Source organism: Myotis davidii, unplaced genomic scaffold, assembly GCF_000327345.1.
Source record: "Myotis davidii unplaced genomic scaffold, ASM32734v1 scaffold299, whole genome shotgun sequence".
Classification (NCBI taxonomy): domain Eukaryota; kingdom Metazoa; phylum Chordata; class Mammalia; order Chiroptera; family Vespertilionidae; genus Myotis; species Myotis davidii.
The window spans coordinates 9,683,918-9,703,492 of NW_006293088.1; the positions used below are offsets into that span (position 1 = coordinate 9,683,918).

Consider the following 19,575-nt stretch of genomic DNA (forward strand, 5'->3'; position numbering starts at 1 on the left):
CGCGCGCTGTCTGGTCTATAAGGTGCCCCCCGCCAGCATGAGCTCCGAGGAGGTAACTGTTAGGCTTCGTAAGTATGACCTGTCCCGCGAGCTTCCGGCCAGTTCCTATGTTTTCAGAAGTTGACAGTTATGTTTGCTGATGCTTCATGAGCAGAGGTGGTCCGTGTCATGAATGTGCCCGTAAGAGTGTGTGGTTGCTGCGTCGTATCCGCTGTGAGCGCGGAGGCCAGTTCCCGTGGGTCCTTACGTCGCGGCTCCCGGGTCAGTCTCCAGGGCGACCTGTGGGGCTGCGACTCGTGTTCGCACACACCTGGAACTGAGGTCCACTCTACTGTGTTTCTCCTGGAAAAGGACTTCATCACGGGTGGTGCCAGGGGGACGGCCTCTGTGGCACGGGTGCTGGGGAGGGCGCCAGGTGGTCAGCGTCCACCCCGCTTGCCCTGTGACCTGTCACTCACTCCAGGCCTCTGGCTCTCTCCAGCCACGTACAAGCTGGGGCCACAGCAAGAGGTTGGAAAACCCACCTTTGAAATGAAGGTTTCTCTGAATCCCGGTGTAGAAAGCACAGAAAAGAGGGGCCGGGCCAGGTGAAGGGTGGGGGGCCTCACCCCCTGGCCCAGCGGTGGCCTTGCAGGGGGGTAGCAGCCACCAGGGAGACACAGACATGCGGCATCCGCCGCCCCGGCTCTCCTGCGGGCACATGCTGCTGGGCAGTAGATGCTCCTGAAATATGCCTGCCGGTCTCCCCACGACTTGGCGTCTCATCTTTCCCAGGTGCAGGGACCGTCCTGCTAGTTCAGTGTCACCTGTGTGCTGATCCAGCAGCAAACACGATGTCAGTGCTTATTTATGACTCGGGTGCGGCTTTGGGGCCGAGCAGGGAACCGCTGAGCGTGCAGGTTGCTCTGTGAGGGATGCTGCTCATTACGGACACAGCTTGCTGCGGACCCACGTGGTCTGGTTGAGGCCTTGTTATAACATTGCCACCCTGCACGCCCCGCGCCAGGGCCGGCCCCTCCCTCAGCCTGTGTGTGTGTGAATATTTATTGTATGTGGTGTTAGCCGTCTCCTGCCACCACGTTTCCTTCACTTCTTAGTCTGTAAATTTTATTGGGACATGTCCTTTGGGAGTTTGGCTATCTTAGGGCACAGGTATGTCAGATGCCACCGTGTGTGACAAGGAATGTCACTTCCAATGGGTTTCTCCACACCAGCTCCGCGACATTTGGGCCAGATTACCCTGCCCATTGGGAGACAGCGGCAGCCGGGCCTGACTCACTGACACAAGCAGCACCCCCTCCCCCTCGCCCGGCTGTGACTGTCTGAGTGCCTACAGAAATCGCCAAAGCAAAAAGCCACCAGCTGGGCTCAGTGGAGCTGAAAGAAAAAAGAGTCAGTGCCCTTGAAGATAAGTCAATGTTGTTTTTAACCCGAACCCCAGAGAGAAACATGCTGGGGCCCGGGCTAGGCCTTGTGTCTCCAGTAGAGGAGACAGTGCAGTGCGCAGAAAGGCTTGAAGAAACAATGGCTGAACTTCCCAACTTTGGTGGAAGACATAAGCCTACAGATCGAAGAAGTTCCGTGCACCCCAGCGATCAACCAAAGGAACTCACACCCAGACACAGCACATCAGGCTGCTGAGAAGTAAAGATAGGGCCTTGCAGAGTGCGGACGGGGAGATGGTGCGCCCCCTACAGATAGCAGCACGTGTGACGCCTCCTGAGCACGGACCTGGGCCAGGAGGAGGCGGAGCAGAAAGGCTCCAGACTCAGGGCTCTGTTTCCAGCAGAAGTCCTGCGGGAATGAGGTGCCATAGCCACGCTCTCAGATGAACGAAGCCCGAGACTTGGTTGGTGGTGGACGCGCTAAAGGAGTTACTACAGGAGAGAAACCTCCCAGACGGACTCGGCGCATCAGCAGTGAGGAGCGAGCAGCCGAAACGATGGCACAGGTCTCCTCCCCCCGAGTTTCTGAATGTGAGGCTGAAGCAGAGGTGACAGCAGTGACAGGCTTTGGCAGGAACATGGAGACAGTCGGTGGGACTATAAGTGAGGAGAGGTCAGGGACCGGTGTCGTGTAGAGCGGTTGCACCCCACGTGAGGGAATAGACATTGGTGCCGAGTGGTCTGTGAGAAGTTAGGTGTTCACATTGTAACCCCAGAGCAGTCACTGGAGGCACCACACAGAGTGAGTGGAACCAACAGACAGAGAAGTGGGAGAATTCAAACGAAGTCGGGAAAGGGAAGGCAGCAGCGCACACAGAAGGAGCTGCCAGTGAAATGCCGTCCTGAACCCACACGTCCCGGCCATTCCACACGATGCAGTATCTACACACCCATCCAGCCGGCCTGTCGTCAGGTTGTATGAAAACATCGCGTCCAAACCACTCCGTCTTCCAGGGCTCACCTCAGATGTGATGGTGTCGGTGGTGAAAGACCGCAGGCCAGCCGCAGCCCAGAGACAGCGGGAGTGGAGACAGAAATAGACCAATGCTTTCAGTAGATCAATCAATCATGTAGGAGCAAAGGAAATTCCCAGGGACTAGACATTACATGGATAAAAGAGCCAATTCACCAAGAAGACATGGCCCCCGGGAGTGTGTGTCTAAGGCCGAGCTTCAGAATTCACAGAGCGAAGCGCACGGGACCGACAGGCGGACGGCGCTCGCAGGGACGCCGAGCCACCACCCTCCTCTGAGTGACCCCCAGGCCCGCAGATGGGAAGTCCCAGGCCCCGAGAGCGAGCGGAGCCCGCAGCCGCGTGGACCTGAGGGCGTTTGCCAGGTGCCTGCCCCCGGCAGCGGGGGCACATTCTCTTCACCGAGCCAGACCTGCCCTGGGGCACAGCCACCTGCAGGAACAGGAAGGAAGGAAATGGTACGAGGTGCGTGCTGTGATCGCAACGAGACCAGTTAGAAATCAGTAACGTGAAAAAGTCACAAACACTTGGAAATTAAAACCACACATTTCTAAATAATCATAGTCCAAGAGGAAGCCTCCAGAAAGAAGTAGATGACATTCTGAACTGAACAAAAATGAAAATGCAACACAGCGACGTGTAGGATGCAGCTAAAGGGCGCTGTCGTGGGAACGGATAGCATCATGTGCTGGTGCTAGAGAGGAAAAGGGCTCAAATCAACAATCCAATCTTCCGCCTGTAGGAGCTAGGAGAAGAACAAAACCAACCGAGAGCAAGCAGAAATCAGTAATAAAGAGAAGAGCAGTAACCAATGAAATGGAAAACAAAAATAATAGAGAAAATGGAGAAAATCGATGAGAGTAGAAATTGATCACATGAAAAGACCAATAACATAAGCCTCTAGCAAGTCTCAATGAAGAAAGCGCGACACCGGTGACTGGCATCAGGAACGAAAGGAGGGCTGTCTCAGGACCACAGTGTCGGGGACGTTAGGGGGACACAGACTCTGAACAGCTCTGTGGCCACAACTTTGACAACTTTGATGAAATGGGCCAGTTCCTCTAAACCAGACTGAGCACCCCACCTGGCGCAGGCAACCCGAGAAGACCTGTGACTCGTGTAGAAATTGAACTCATCGTTAACAAAATGGAAAAACCAATATCCAGGCCTATTCACTGGGAAGCCTAACCATTCAGAGAGCTGCCCACACCAATCCCAGGTCCTCTCCCAGACAATAGCAGGGATGGGAGCACGTCCCAAGTCATGTAACGGGGCTCGCGTTACACCAAGATCAGAAACAACAGGAAAACTGGGCCCTTACCCCTCAGGAGCACAGATGCAAACACTCAACAAGACGTCAGCAAACTGGGTCCGGCAACAGGAAGAACAACACCACGAGCAAGTGGGCGGCCCCGGGAATGCAGGGCTATTTCTTACTGGACACCACGAGCTGTGACCGACTCACCAGGAACAGCCTGAGGGCGGAGAGCGAGGGGAGTGACGGGGCCACAGCCACTCACCAGGAACAGTCTGAAGGCGGAGAGCCACGGGGCCACAGTGATAACAGCCTGAAGGCGGAGAGCGACAGGACCTCAGAGACTCACCAGGAACAGCCTGAAGGCGGAGAGCGACAGGGCCACAGCGACGGGTGCAGAAAAGCCTGGGCGAGATTCACCCCCATTTATGTGGAGACTGAGCACACCAGGCGCGGGGGGAACCTGCCACCTGCCCCGGGCGTCCGCAGAGCCCTCTAGTGAGCGACAGGTCACGGCAGGGTGGCCAGCGCCCCCGGGGGGGACGGGCGCAGCAGCCCTGCCCTGGGAGCTCTGTGCAGCCAGCGAGGAGACGGGAGCAAAGGCCGCCTGCTGGGCAGGAAGGGCCAGCGCTGCTCTGGTTTGCAGCCACGTGCTCATCTGGGGGGGGGTGACCCCCAGGGGCCACAGCACCCCCTGACGTGAGTGAGTGAGCTGTGGAGGTCGCAGGATAGCAAGGGGTCGCTTGAAAACCCCACCACGTGTCTATACCGGCAGTGAAAGGAGGGAGGCAGCATTTAAAAATGGTTATTTATACGGGCCTCCCTCAGTGAAACCTAACAGATGCAGACGGCTCTGGGCATGGAACACTGAACCCCCTTCGCTGCCCGTCCTGTGTCACCGCGGTTACTCTGTGGGGTCAGGGGACCGGTCAGCGGAGAGAAGGGCCATCTCTGGGGGTCGGAGGCCTCAGCATAGGGAAGATGGACGCTCTCTCCGAGCTGATCAGCGGGCAGCGATGAGTCCTAAACATCCAGAGAACTGCAGTCGGTCCCAGCAGGGTTCTCGTCGGTGCAGAGAGCAGGTTCTGAAACGCGTACGGGAGGCGGAGGGGCTAGAGAGGGAAGCCGCTGGTGGAAAGAGCAGGCAGTGGGGGAGCTCCCGCCGCAGTGAGGAGAGTCAGGAGGCGACGGCAGGGCGAGTGCTGCCGGGAGGGATGGCGTGCAGGTCGGCGGGACGGACGGTGGAGCAGTCGCAGCGGCGTCCCCTGCAGAACCAGACACGCAGCCGCCTCGGCAGTGCTCGGCTTAGGGGAGGACGTGGTCGCACAGGAGCGTGCGCACCAGTGTTCACAGCAGCTCTCTCCGCCCCCCAAGCTGCAACAGCCCGGTGTCCGGGAGTGGGCGGCTGGTACATCGCGTGTGGCGTGCCCCTTGGTGTGCAGAGGAGCGGAGGGGGTGAGACCCTGGCACAGTGATGGCGAACCTTCTGAGCTCGGCGTGTCAGCATTTTGAAAAACCTTAACTCTGGTGCCGTGTCACATGTAGAAATTTGATCTTTGCAACCATAGTAAAGCAAAGACTTATATTTTTGATATTTATTTTATATATTTAAATGCCATTTAACAAAGAAAAATCAACCAAAAAAATGAGTTCGCGTGCCATAGGTTCGCCATCACTGCCCTAGCACCTGGGTCTGGTGAGTGGAGGAAGCCGGTCATAAAGGTCGGGCACCCTCAATTCCAGTCACATGATGTGCTTGAAAACTGGCCATGAGGGGGCAGCAGGAGGGAGGTGGGTGGCGGGCTGCTCTGTGTCTGCTGTGCTGGGCCCTGGGCCCCGCAAACGGAACGTCAGGTTTACACGGTCAGTTTACATGCGTGTTCAGGGCTGAGACGGAGACGTGCTGCGAGGACTGCTGCTGTGAGGGCTGCTCTGCGACCACGTGGTCTTCTAAGACGCCGACGTGGCTATAGTCTAGGGACCCGCGGCCTCCTGGGCGTGTGGGGCGGGTGATAAAGGATGCCGGCGGCCTGGCCATCTCTGCTCTCTGCTCTCCTGCAGGTGAGGCAGGTGGAGTCGGGGACCATCCAGTTCCAGTTCTCGCTGAGCCCCGACGGACCCCCGGACACCCCAGGGCAGCCCCGGCCGGAGCGGCGGCCTTCGAGGAGGACGCCCACGTGCCCCACAAGTAAGTGTTGGCGGGAAGCTGACTTCAGGCCCACAGCCCTCCCGCTGCTCCGGGAAAGCGCCAGGCAGCGCGGGGCGGGTATTGGGAGGTTCGCGGGGGGCTGTGGTCTCAATAGTGGTTGACTGTTACAGCACGTGCCGCATTGCAGGGTGCAGCATTGCAGGGTGCTGCATTATGGGGTGCTGCATTGCGGGTGCTGCATGGGGGGATGTGGCATGGCGGGGTGCTGCATTGTGGGGTTGTGTTGTGGGGTGCTATCTTGTGGAGTGCGGCAGTGTGGCCAGCTGTTATCCCTACGCGTCAGCTGCCAGTGAGCTCAGCTACTCGCAGCTCCCGGCTAAAGGCCCGGGGAAGGTCCCGTTGGTGACAGCTCCCGGCTGCCTCCCATGGCTGTCCTGCGAACACGGGCACGAGAACCAGAGCTGGGCCAAAGCCACGGACCACCAGCTCTGTCCTGCGTTGTTAACACAGCTGTGAGTTTGTTGTTTTTAGATACATTTTTACTGATTTCAGAGAGGACAGGAGAGGGAGAGAGAGAGAAGCATCAGTGATGAGAAAATCCTTGGTCAGCTGCCTCCTGCACACCCGCACTGGGGATTGAGCCCACAACTCAGGCCTGTGCTCTGACTGGTAATCACACTGTGACCTCCTGGTTCATAGGTCGATGCTCAAGCTCTGGGCCACACCAGCCAGGTCAGTTTGTTGTTTTTAAAAATGCTTTCTGCTTCCTTGGAGCCTGTGCAAGAGGGAGGCTGTGGCCTGTCTGTGGCTTTAAGGGAGGGAGTGCAGGTTACCCAGAGTGGCGTCCTGTCCTCCGTGGGTGGGCGGGTGATGGGTCCACGTGCGAGTAGGAGTCTGAGGAGCGGCTGTGGCCTCGGCTTTGTGCTCCGCGGGCTCGGCACCTTCTGTGTTGTCAGCATCTGGTGCAGGCCTCCTGCTCTGCACCCCAGGACACCCAGCCGGCGTCCTATGGCGAGAGGCGCGGAGGTCAGGAGGGAGGATGGGGAGGCGCACGCGGATGAGTGTGCTGCGCCGGCACAGCCAAGGGTGAGCCTGAGGGGGGCGGTGAAGGATGAAGAAGACAGACAAGAGAACAAAGCTGGGGCTGGGTGGGACACTGCCCTCTGATCAGAGACAGCGCCACCGCCTGCAAGCCGAGTCTGTTTTATAGCAGATTCCAGGAGGCAAAGCCAGGGCGGGTCAGGACGTTTACAACGTTCTCGTGGATTTTGAATCTACTCCAGTGGTTCTCAACCTTCCTAACGCCGCGACCCTTTAATACAGCTCCTCATGTTGTGGTGACCCCCAACCATAGAATTATTTTTGTTGCTACTCATAACTGTAATGTTGCTACTGTTAGGAATCGTCATGTAAATATCTGATATGCAGGATGTATTTCATTGTTACAAATTGAACATAATTAAAGCATAGTGATTAATCACAAAAACAATATGTAACATATGTGTTTTCCAATGGTCTTAGGCAACCCTTGTGAAAGGGTCATTCGACCCCCAAAGGGGTCGTGACCTACAGGTTGAGAACCGCTGATCTACTCAGTTACATGCACCTGGTCGAGCTTTGTTTACTTGCTGCACCTCCCGCAGCCCAGCCACGTGGGGCCACAGGTTTGGACCATAAGGTCAAGCTCACAGCCATAGCCTTTGGCCATAATTGCGCTGGGAGGGCTTTGCCTTCCAAACTAGGACTTGCACGTGGCTTTGCCACGAGAGGACAGTGCCCTCTCATTAGTCCGAGGCTTGAACCTGTCCAAACGCTGTGGCCAGTGGTTCTCAACCTTGGCTGCACATTAGAACCACCTGGGAATCTTTCTAAAATCCTGATTTCTGGGCCTCATCCTCCGGAAATTAGGATTTTAACAAGATTGCCAGGTAATTCTAATGTGCAGCCAAGGTCCAGAACCACTGCTGTAGCCGCTCTCCACTGATGAGCATGGAACCTGAGGCTCTCAGCTTCTACAGGTCTCGCCAGCTGCAAGAATGTGCCAGACTGCGGTGGTTGGAAAGTTAGAAAGGGAATGGGCACGAGGAGAGGGGAGCTCAGCAGTCGTTTCCCAAAGGCTGTGCTGCGACAGGGCAGCCCGTCTCTATCGGCCGTGGGTCCCGGTGCTGGGCCCCCTCCGGGCGTGGGCTTTTAGGAGCGGAGACTGGTTGATGGACACTGGGGTTGCTGACGGGGCCACATGGGAGTTTCCTGTCCTGGCGCGAGCAGGTCTGCACGTGGCAGACGCCCGGCTTTGGAAGTGTTTGGCCCGCTCAGGTTCTCCCTGAGACGGTTAGACTGGCATTGAGTGCAGGCCAGTGAGTGCCACGCTGTGACAAGGCCCTCTGTGTGCTCTGCCCGGTGGCCCTGAACTGTGGGGTCACCAGTCTGGCTGGTTTCTGGCCCCGTGTGGGCACTGGGCACTGGTCAGGGGGCTCCTCCCCAGCCCTTGGGGTGGCTCCGGGTGGTGGCACTGGGGGGCTCCCCTGCCTTCTCTAGCTCTGGGGGCCGCTTGCATGCCTTGGCCCCTCCCTCCGTCTCCAAGGCAGCAGGTAGCATTCCCAAATCTCTTCCGACTCTGCCCTCCTGACTCCCTCTTATTTCGGGGACTGTGTGATCGCCGTGGGCGCCCCAGGGCACCCAGCGTCTCCCTATCCCAGCCAACGGTTCGCACCTCAGTTTCCTGGATGTGGACGATTTGGGGGCACCAGTCTGCGAACAGTGCACAGGGCCGCCATGTGGGAAACATCAAGTCTAATTTCATGTTGTGGACACAATACATTCTGGATGGATTAACAAGCAAACCTTTAGAAGCTCCAGAGTTAGAAGGCGAGGAGGAAGACAGGTCCTGGAAATGAGCGGCCTGCCCGCGGGGGCCCTCCGCGAGATGGCCTGTTGGTCAGCGGGACGCAGTAACGGTCAGCATGTGAGTGACCTTGGACGTCACTGCGGACAGCGTGCAGGGCAGGGTGTTGAGAGGCAGCAGGCTCCGAAGGGCGGGGGCCTGCTCGCCGGGCGGCGCCCCTGCCCCTCGGGTTCCTCCGCTGCCACGTGGGGTGGGTCACGGACCTAAACACGAGAATCAGAACTTGTGGAGCCGCAGGGAAGGTCGGAGCGTGTTTGCATGGTGTGAGGGCTGTGATGGTTAAATGTGAATATGCTGCGTGAGGAGATGCATCCACACAGTGAGCACGCAGCCCTGGGACTGGGGTGACACAGCCACGGACGTGAGTTGGCAGACTGAGGAGATGAGGACGCCGGGAGAGGAGACAAAGAGCTGCTGCCGATCAATACGAGGGAGACAACAACCGAAGAGAAAAGTGGGCCAAGGACGCGAGGTCGCAGAGGATTCAGTGACAAAGACCCGCCCTGGCTCAGGGCCGCCCGGCATTGTCACTGCTGTTATCCCCTGGCTGGCAGCACCCGTGGGCAGCGGCCACGGTCAGACCCTTCCAACCACAGTCCGTTAACCTCACACCCACAGGCCTGGAGACCAGGCGCCCAGCGGGCAGCAGCGAGCACAGTGTGTCTCCATGGGATGCTTCTGACTCCAGCCCCCGGGGTGCACACCTGGGCACGGAGCCGCCCAGGGAAGTGGCTTCCACCCGCGACAGCTCCGTGTGGGTGTGGCTTCTGCCCGTTACACTCGCCATTCCGAGGAGCCTGAGGGCATTTTCTCAGGGGAACCCCTGCCCCTTCCCCATCCATCCCACAGATCCTCCTGGGAGTCTGTGACGGGCCAGGCTTTAGAGAAACAATGAATGAACAAGTTACACAGGTGTAGGTAGCAGAAGGAATCAGGTTTCCTCGGGCGGATGGTGAAGGCGGGACGCTGTGTGTGTGGGGCTGGTGACCAGGGCGCGCTCTCCTCCCCGCGGCTCCACACACCCGTCTCGTGAAAAGGGGGAGTCTGACTTGCGGGGACCTTGATGTGCTTGGCTGGTGTCAGGAGCTCTGTGTCCAGCTCCATCCACAGGGTGGGGCGCGTCTAAGCCGAGGTCAGCGGGCCGGGCCGGGCCAGGGAGGGGGCAGTGGGGCTCGTGGGCCGATGACCTGCTGTGGCTACCCATCTTGGCCGCTCTGTCGGGGGAGCCACGGAGACAGGAAGCGACTGTGCCTGTGTTCCAGGCCTCCTTGCGTTACAAGCACAGGTTGTGGGCTGGACTTGAGCGCAGTCACAGCATGCAGACCCCTGATCGGCAGCGTCCTTTTGGTCGCGTCTTTATCGGGTACAAGGGACGCAGACTGGGCTCAAAGTAGCTCGAACAAGGGAGGGACTTCATGGGCTCGTGTGATAGAAAAACCCGGAGGTGGAGCTGAGTGAGGCATGGCTGCGTCGTGGGGACTCCGTGTGATCGTCCCCGTCTGTCCCTCCACAGCCTGTCCCCTGCCCTCGAGCTGCCCGTGCTGGCTTCTCCCAGGAAGGGCTTCTCCACGCAGGGGCCCGGGAGCGCCACGCTTCTCCTGGCCGAGGCATTGCTCTGCCGGGTGTGGGCGCACCAAGCTGCAGGCTGCCGTCCTGGGTGCAGAGCTGCCGGGCCCACGCTGTGGGGTCCACGCTGTGGTTCCGCACCAGGAGCGGGCTGGGAGGGTGGGAGTCGGACTCGGCAGACATGTGGTAGCGTCACCTGCTTTCCAGCAACCACTGGGGACAGCAGACCGGCGTGGAGAGAACCCGGTCTCTGGTTCATCTAATTGGGATTTATCGCTGCCTTCCCACCGCTGCACACGCCGCCCCACCCGGTTCCGAGTGTTTGAAGACACGGCCTCCCGAGACCCAGTGGAACCGACTTGCACATCCATTGCGGTTGCGTCTGATGGAAACTTTTCTGACGCCAGTATTTCACCAGCATCTATGGGCCCCGTGGAAGCCTTAATGACGTGCGGCTGTCACTTTAAGTGAGGTGCTTGGGCTTCCTGTTGTGAATTATCCTTTTATTTCATCCATAAATGACCAGGGAGCAGGGGCCCATGCATCAGCCTCAGGAGAGCCTTCAGGCAGCCACTGGAGGGCGCTCCGTCCCCACTTTTCCTGGCTCGGACTTCCCTGACCCACATTTTGCTTTCGAATGTTCTGCTGGTGTCTCCGTTGTGTCCCCTTCATCGGCGATGTAGAACAGCCATGTGGAGGGGGTCATTGAAAATACGCCCCTCCAGCAGGCAGCGTCCTTCTCCATCCAGGAAAGCGAGCCAGTGGGAGGGGGAGGGAGCGAGTGAAGCTTTAAAGGGGCCTGAGGGCCCTTTGCTGGTGAGTGTCCTCAGCCCCGCCTACACTCTGAGCTCCCCCAGCGTGGGGGCCCCAGCCCACGCCCTTGGTCTCTTCCCGGGTGTTGCTCACCCCCGTCCTGTGCTCAGAGTCGGGCGGGGGGTGACTTTGACCCCGAACCATTAGGAACGAGGCCTCGGGTGGGTTTGCCTGGGGAGCGCTGAGTGTCCGGAGCGGTAACCGCTGATTAGCTCCCGACGTCCAAGGCCTGCCCGGGGAAGCTGTTTCTCACAGCCTTCCTTTGGGTTGTAGCGACCGTCTTTAGCAGTGATGCCCTCCCTTCCCGGCCTTTGGGGGCAGCTGCTGTCCCCTGTCCTGTGACATCACCAGAGCCCCCACCCTGCCTTGGTCTAGCTCAGCGGTTCTCAACCTGTGGGTCGCGGCCCCTCTGGCGGTCGAACAACCCTTTCACAGGGGTCGCCTAAGACCATCCTGCATATCAGATATTTACATGACGATTCATAACAGTAGCAACATGACAGTTATGAAGTAGCAACGAAAATAATTTTATGGTTGGGTCACAACCTGAGGAACTGTATTTAAAGGGCCAGAAGGGCGGCCGGAACTCCAGTGGCGCAAACAGCTGGCATCGGGATGAAGGGCTTCACCTGCCTGGAGCACCGGGCCCACGCCCTCCAGCCGCCCGCCATCGTAGGAAGGGCCGCGCTGCGGGGTCCCCCAGCGTTTGCAGAGAGGGTGCTGCCGCCTCCGCCCTCCGCAGTTGGAGGGGGTGTCCGGGCAGGCCCTGCCCCATGAAACTCACCTGCACTGTTTCTGTACCTTTCAAAGCGCCATCCGGTGAGTGTTGGCTCTTGCCCGGTGGATGCACCCATGACTGCAGTGCCCTCCAGGCAGACGCAGGGTGGGGATGGGGCTCCAGGCAGGACAGCAGGGCTGGCAGCGCCCCTGCTCGCCTTTGCCGAGAGGAGGCTGCGCCTCCAGCAGCCGCACTAAGGCTGGAGGCCTCGGCTCTGTGGACAGCGGTTTCAGGCGGGAGAGTGATGGAGTGACAGCATCAGGGAAATGCAGTCCTCAGACGTGGCCGCACTCACCGAGCTGGAAGGGAGCGTCTCCTTCGTCTCAGGCCGCAGTGGCTCTGTCCGCACAGCTCAGTATGGCCTGGGCCCTGGTTTCGTCCCTCCTGTCTGGGCACCGCAGCTTCCCGGCCCTCGGCCCTTGAGCCGCCCACCACGCCGCCAGCAGAGGGTCGTCTCCGTCTCCGAGTCCCTGATCTGTGTTCACCTGAAGTCGGAGCCTGTGGTGGCCCAGGAAGGAGCCCGCGTGGCGGCAGAGGGTCATCTCCGAGTCCCTGATCTGTGTTCACCTGAAGTCGGAGCCTGTGGTGGCCCAGGAAGGAGCCCGTGTGGCGGCAGAGGCCCCGGAGGCAGCACTGCGACCTGGGGCCTCCTTCCTCGGTGTGAGCTGGGCGCAGCACGGGTGCGGCCAGGAGCATGTTCAGGGCTCGCGGGACAGGCGGACACTGCGCAGGGTGCGTGGGGCTCCCTCTCTGGGCTCTGACGTGCTCAGCAGCTGCTCCTGCAGACCCAGCTCCGCCTCCCCTTTCCATGTGCACGCTCTCCCCGCCCCCCGACCTTGACTCCCGGGCTGCCCTTTCTGGGCGCTTGTGCGGCCTGATGGACCCTGTGTCCAGCGGTGCAGCCGCAGACCTGTGCGCGCCCAGCTGTCACTGCACGTGTTGCCCGTGGTCTCTGGCGGAAGTGGGCTTCCCAGTCAGGCAGTCATCCTGGCTGTGGGGGGCCTGGGGGGGGGGTGAAGCGAGGGCTCTGGGGGGACACGTGTTCTCTGGGCGCGGCCGTGTGGTTTGAGAAGTGACTTCACTGCCCACGACACGGGACGGAAAGCAGGTGTGAAGCGAGGGATGCTGTGGTTTTGGTGCGTTTTCCTCCGCCCGCGCCTCCCTGGGCACGGATTGGGGCTTCGTGCCCTTGGGTCACCAGTGGGCTAGGCCAGCAGCGGCTGTTCTGGGTGCTGTTTACTCGCTGGGAAGATGAGGTTGCCCACGTTTTCGGGTAAGGAATTGCCTTAAAGAACCCAGGGCGGGTACCCCACTGGGAGAACCGGAGGCTTTAATGCCCACGCCCTGCAGGCTCAGACTTCACTCCCAGGGCTCCGCGGACTCCGTGGTGGGCGGGCTCCCGGGGCCGGGCCCTCTCACCAGGGAGAACGGAGCCATCTCCTGTTGTTTTCCTCATTACGAGACCCGCCGGCAGAACTGACTCCATTTAGGGCAGAACAAAGGAGGCTCCGTGTGCTGCGTGGGGTGAGGTGGGGCGAGGTGGGGCAGCGCTCCAGATGGTCTGGAGGGAGAGGCCGCTGCTTCGAGGAGAGCGGTCCAGGCCGAACCCTATCTGTGTTTTGCTTCTGCTGAAGCGCATTTCCCTGGGAAGCCGACTCGACTCGCTCAGCGACGCTCTGACTCCCTCCCCAGGGAGCGCATCTCGGAGCCTCAGGCTCCTTGGCTGCAGTGTGTCGGGCGTGGGCCTCTGAACGGGCTTGTTAGAGGGAGTGGGCAGCCGGCCAGCGGGGCCCAGGGGCTGAGCGTCGACCTAGGAACTGGGAGGTCACGCTTCGACGCCTGGTCAGGGCACATGCCTGGGTTGTGGGCTCGATCCCCAGTGTGAGGCGTGCAGGAGGCAGCCGATCCATGATTCTCTCTCATCACTGATGTTTCTTGCTCTCCCTCCCTCTCCCTCCCTCTCTCTGAAATCAATAAAAATAAAAGAACGGTACTGTGGGTGCTCCTTCTGCACCCCTGGCTGTCCCTGCCCCCTACGCCCCACCAGCCCGGCCCCTCAGCCTGGGCGCACCGCCTGCCCTCCCTGGGTGGGTTCTGGAGCAGCTGGGAGGGGCTGTGGCGGGCGGCCGGGCGCACGGCAGAACAGTCTGGGTGGCGCTTCGTGTGCTCAGCTCCTCCTGGAGGACAGCGGCTGTGGTGCTGTTGGTTTTGTTCGGTGACTGAGAGCGTCCAGGGAGGTGCAGGCGCGCTCTGTGGAGTGTGCGGCACCTCCCGTCACGGCCCGGCGCTGAGGCTGGCTGGTCAGCAGGTTCTGAGGCCTGCCCTGCGCCGTGGGTCCTGGGGACTCGGGGCTGCAGGGAAAGGGGGGGCTCATTGGCTCACGCACGTTCATGGCGCTGCCTGTTCCCCGGCTCAGGCGTGGCTGTGTGGGGACTTCGGCAGCAGAGGCCACAGGAGAGGCAGGGCGAGACCAGAGCAGTGGTCAGAGCCACAGGAGGCAGGGCTAGGCCGCCACGGGTGGGCTGTGACTTCGGGGTCCAGGCTGTCCTGAGTCCAGTGGGGGTGGTGGTCACGTGAAGTGGACAGAGTCTGGTGTCTGAAGGGAACTGTGGTGAGCGAGGCAGGGTGTGGCCCTAAGGGCTGGAGAAGGGCCGTGGCCCTCGGGGAATCCACGCGCGTCTCCCTGGCAGGCGAAGGCGTGCAACACGTGTGAAATGACTGAGAGGCAACAGGTGCCCAGCACGTAGCAGGTCCAGGGCCCGGGGCTGCTCAGCCTCAATTCCCCCACGGCTCGGGGACGGAGGAGGGGGAGCAGCACAGGCCCACAGCAGCCTGCCCCTCCCGACCACCGTGCGTGGCAGTGCTCCGCAGGCGCTCAGCCTGGGGTCCTCAAGGTCAAAGGACACTCTCAGCCCTCCTAGGGGGAGCGCGTGAGGGCTGGCCTGGACTCCTCCTGGTGCTCACAGGCCCATCACCCGCGAGTGGGGCTCTGCGGCCAGGCTGTGCTGAGCGGGCAGTGGGGAGGTGGGGCCTGCAGTGCCAGCGCTGAGGGCCGCAGCAGCCGGAGCTCGGGGTTCATTCTCCGAGGCAGTGATGGGAGGAGCCCCCTCTGTGCTCTGCATACCCACGTCTTCTAAACTGCTGAGCGCGGGGACAGCCTGGTCACTGCTGCCCAACCCCAGTGGCACTGGGTACCCCTGAGGGAGACGTTCAGGCCCTGAGGGGCTGGGGCTCCGGGTGCCCTGGGCTTCAGGCTGACAGCTCCCTCCGGTCCTGTGCTTCCTCCCAAAAAGAGGGGAGGGGCCGCCTGCTGTGTGGGGTGGCCGGGGTCCCGTCTCCCTCCTGCCCGTCTGTGCAGCGGCTGCCAGGGTGGCTTCTGGGCCCTGTCAGGGACCCTCTGTTGGCATCAAAGGCCTCTCTCCCTTCGAAACAAGTGGTCTGCCTGGCAGTGTCTGAGGGTTGAGAATGGTCAGGACTGAACAGCCTTTACTTTCTCCCTGAGACGCCGAGGTGTGGTCTTCACCCTCCTCTGCCCACCGCCCTGCCGGGGGAGGGCCCACAGCACCTGCTGCCCAGGGAGCCCAGCCGCGCGCACTGCTGGGGAGATGGACCTGGCTGTGGGCGGGCCTGTCCATGGGTGGACCTGGCTGTGGGCGGGCTTGCCCGTGGGTGGACCTGTCCCTGGTTGGCCTGTCCGTGGGTGGACCTGGCTGTGGGAGGGCCTGTCCGTGGCAGGGGCCTGCGTGGCAGCAGGGCTCTGGCTTGCTCGGTCAGCGTGTGATTGTGAGCGAGGTCAGAGTTGGCTTGTCCTCCCGGTGGCTCCCTCTGGCAGCATCACCTGGAAGTGACTTTCTAGAAAAGTCGAATAATTTGGGATCAAAGGCCGTCCCTGGGGAGCGGGCTGGCTGTGTCGCATGCAGCTTGGAACCTGGATGGGAGTGATGTTGTGTTTTCCCTGCTGCCGTCCCAGCACTGTCCCTCCAGCACGTCCACTTCGGACCACGGGGCAGCCTTCTCACTCCCAGGGCTGCTCTCTGTTCCCTGAAGATGCTGCCGGGTCCCCCCAGCCACATGCACCCTCACCCATGCCTGGGCACCTCGTCATGCCCTTGTCCACCTGCGCCAGCATGCCCGTGGCCAGCTGTCCCTGCTGATGGGAAACGCCCCGTTCCAGGGCGGGAGGCGGCCGGGTGCCTGGTGCTGAGCCCTTCCCGTGGACTTCCATGTAACACCCCTGACAGTTCTGCGATGCAGGTGCCACGATCACCCATCTTACAGATGAGGAGACTGAGGGAGATAGTAGGTGACCTGCCCACGGTCACACGGTGACGAAGTGGCAGAAGGGGAGTCCGCCTGTCCCCAGTGGTCTGTCTCCAGAGCCCGCCGGCCCGTTCACGTCAGAGGAGCACGGGGGTCAGAACCGGAAGGGCCTTGGCGACGCTCAGCCCAGGGGCGGAGGGGAGCCCAGAGAGGACCCTGCCGCCCACGTGCGAGAACCTGGCGTCCCCGGCCCTTCCTCCCCTCCACCTGCTTGTCCTTGTTGCTGCGTTTATTCAGATACTAGGGGCCAGGAGAGGTCACAGAACCCTCTCTCTCGATAATTCTAAGGACATGGGAATAGCTGGGGTCCAGAGCAGCTGCTGAGCGGAGGCTGTGGGCCTCGCTGCCTTCCGTGGTCGCCTGGAGCCTCCTTCCCAGTGCCCACGTGGGTGGGGGCCTCCATGAGGTCACTGAGTGGCTGATCTCACCAGCTTTCTTCCCTCCAGTTGTCCCTGTCCCAGCTCGCAGCCTCCCCACCGTCCCCCACTCGTTGCCGCGCGGCCAAGCCCTCTTCCCAGCAGCCCGCCAGCTCCGAGCCCTTGGGGGCCCCGGCGGTAAGTGCGCCCCATCCCTCCTGGGTGGTGGCTCCTGACGCGGGGAAGGCGATATGCCAGCACGCTGGCCCCTGGCTAGGTGACCAGGCCATCCTGGGTTCTCTGGGACACGGGGTACTGGAGCATCCTGGGTTCCCTGGGACATGGGGTGACCGGGCCATGGTGGTTTGGGACATGGGGTGACCGGGCCATGGTGGTTTGGGACATGGGGTGACCGGGCCATGGTGGTTTGGGACATGGGGTGACCGGGCCATGGTGGTTTGGGACATGGGGTGACCGGGCCATGGTGGTTTGGGACATGGGGTGACCGGGCCATGGTGGTTTGGGACATGGGGTGACCGGGCCATGGTGGTTTGGGACATGGGGTGACCGGGCCATGGTGGTTTGGGACATGGGGTGACCGGGCCATGGTGGTTTGGGACATGGGGTGACCGGGCCATGGTGGTTTGGGACATGGGGTGACCGGGCCGTGGTGGTTTGCGACACGGGGTGACCGGGCCATGGTGGGTTTGGGACACGGGGTGACCGGGCCATGGTGGGTTTGGGACACGGGGTGACCGGGTCATGGTGGTTTGGGACACGGGGTGACCGGGTCATGGTAGGTTCCCTGGGGTGACCGGGCCATGGTGGGTTCCCTGGGACACAGCATGGGGCCGTCTGTGCCTCAGCATTCGCACCATGAGCATTGGGCCTGGACCTGCCAGCGCTCGGTGGGGGCCTTGCTCTGTGGAGAAGCAGCGGGATGCTGCCTGGGTCTCTGGACGCAGGAGGGAGAGGGATGAAGAGAGGCTCCCAGCGCAGCGGAGGGAGGGCCAGCGAGGCCCCACCTGCCCACCCGCGGCAGCCGTGGCCTGGAAGAGCCCTGTCCTTTCATCCCGTGTCACCTGGGGACCCACACGGAGTTGGCTCTCAAAGTGGCCGGTTCACCTGCAAACTGTGTCCCAGTCTTGCCTGCAAGTCTGGAGGAAAACAGTCTGTGTGATTACCTGTTTGAAGGCGTGGTGCCCTGTTCTAAGCACAGGGCGGGGCGGGGCGTGGTTGTCCCACAGCGTCCGCACTCACAGGGGAACCCTGCCTCGCCCCGTGCACACCGGCTCCTGTGTTTGTGAGGAGCTTGCCTCTCTGTTATTTTTATTGCTGTTTAATCCTCACCCGAGGAAGGTCTGTTGATTTTAGAGCTTGCGCCTCTTGTATTGTTGTGTTGCCTGGGCACATGGTGTCCCTCTGAACTGAGACCGACTGACCGCCTGGGAGCAGGCTTGGCCGAGGGCGTCCTGGGTCCCGCAGGCCTTTCCCTTGGACAGGCGTCGTGCTCTGGAGGGAAGTGGCCGGCGGTGCGAGTGGCGCAGGGACAGGAACGTGTTGAAGGAGGTTGCGTGTCTTGCCCGTAAAGGCGGTTTGGTGTGAACGAGCCTTCTCGGGCAGCACGTCTCTCCCAGGGCACTGAGTTCATAAAATCAGGGATTCCTGCCTCGCTGCTTTCCCCTCACACAGAATACAGGGCGCCCCGATAAATTCGAGCTCCAGATAAAACATAACTTTGTGGTCTAAGCCTGTGCCAGATGTTCCATGGGACTCGCACTAAATTCCTCATTGTCCGCCTGAGGTGAAAGGCCCCGAGCTCCTGTGTTTGCATCTGCTGGTGCCCCGCGGGGCAACCGCTCAGGGATGGGCGCCTAGACCGAGCCTCCTGGGCCTTACCTGGGCCTCGTCCCGTCGGCAGGAGCTCCCCCTGGAGGGCGGGATCGCGCACCTGGAAGCTGACCTGAGCCCCATGCCCGTGATCCCGGGGACCTGTGTCGCCGAGCAGTTGCAGGAGCTGCCCTTCGCCCCCGTGCACGCCCCCATCATCGTGGGGGCCCAGGCCCGGAGGTGAGGGGTGGCTCGGGAGGGACTCGGCAGACAAGTGCATGGAGACCGCGTGGCCCTCTGAACCCAGGCCGTCGGGCGCCCTTCCCCGAGGCCGCTGAGCATCTGTGTGTTCCAGCTCCGGAGGCAGGCTCTCGCGGGCCTGCATGGCGCTCCTGCAGGCTGCCGGCTTCCCCGAGATCCTGGACGCCAGCCAGCAGCCGGTGGAGGCTGGCAGCCCGGCGGACCCCGTGAAGCTCAGCCTGCAGAGGGAGGAAGCCGACCGTCTCCGGGGCAGCGAGGTGGTGCTGCAGTTCCTCGCCTTCAGCAGGTGCGCTCTCGGACGGTCCGCTGCTCTGGCCCTGGCTTGTGCACTTGGTGCATCGAGCAGAAACCTGTGTGGTCCGAGCTGGCAGCCCTGTGCTCAGGTCTCAGTAGACGGCGGGCGCGTCTGACGTTCCGTTTGGCACGGCCTCGCACAGCGTTCCTGTGCTGTCAGCCACCTCGCAAGGGGGTGACTGCAGCCCGCTCTCTGCCGAGGACACCTGACTAACCCGTGGCTCTTGTCGGACTCAGGGTGCCCCAGGACGACCCGGGAACGCCGTGGCCGCGCACCGTGTATTTCACCTTCCAGTTCTACCGCTTCCCGCCCGCCACGACTCCGCGGCTGCAGCTGCTCCCGCTGGACGGGGCCGGGAAGAGCCGCGCGGGCCCCCTGTCACACATCCTTGTTCCCACCAGTCACCACGGCTCCGATGCTGGTGAGTCACACTTTGTCTCAGAGTCTGTTTTTTTAAAATTATCACCTGAAGGATATGTTTTCCATTATTTGTAGAGAGTGAGCGGATGGGAGGGAGGGGGAGCGAGAGAAACATCGATGTGAGAGCCACATCGATTGTGGGGCGTCCCCCTGCCTGGGGTCCCTGCAGCGGGGCGTCCCCCTTCCAGGGGTCCCTGCAGCGGGGCGTC

At 61.3% G+C, this 19,575-nt stretch overlaps 1 protein-coding gene across 1 annotated transcript in view; it reads left to right on the top strand.

The window, feature by feature from the left end:
- Positions 1-19,575, top strand: part of NPHP4 (nephronophthisis 4) — a 59,784-nt gene that overhangs the window by 21,033 nt on the left and 19,176 nt on the right. The window contains exons 12-21 of the mRNA XM_015565952.1: positions 2-52; positions 5,735-5,861; positions 6,166-6,334; positions 10,241-10,349; positions 11,849-11,925; positions 12,397-12,616; positions 16,627-16,758; positions 18,482-18,630; positions 18,746-18,937; positions 19,183-19,367. Of these exons, the coding sequence (XP_015421438.1) occupies positions 2-52; positions 5,735-5,861; positions 6,166-6,334; positions 10,241-10,349; positions 11,849-11,925; positions 12,397-12,616; positions 16,627-16,758; positions 18,482-18,630; positions 18,746-18,937; positions 19,183-19,367 (1,411 nt within the window). The remainder of the gene's footprint in view (position 1; positions 53-5,734; positions 5,862-6,165; positions 6,335-10,240; positions 10,350-11,848; positions 11,926-12,396; positions 12,617-16,626; positions 16,759-18,481; positions 18,631-18,745; positions 18,938-19,182; positions 19,368-19,575) is intronic.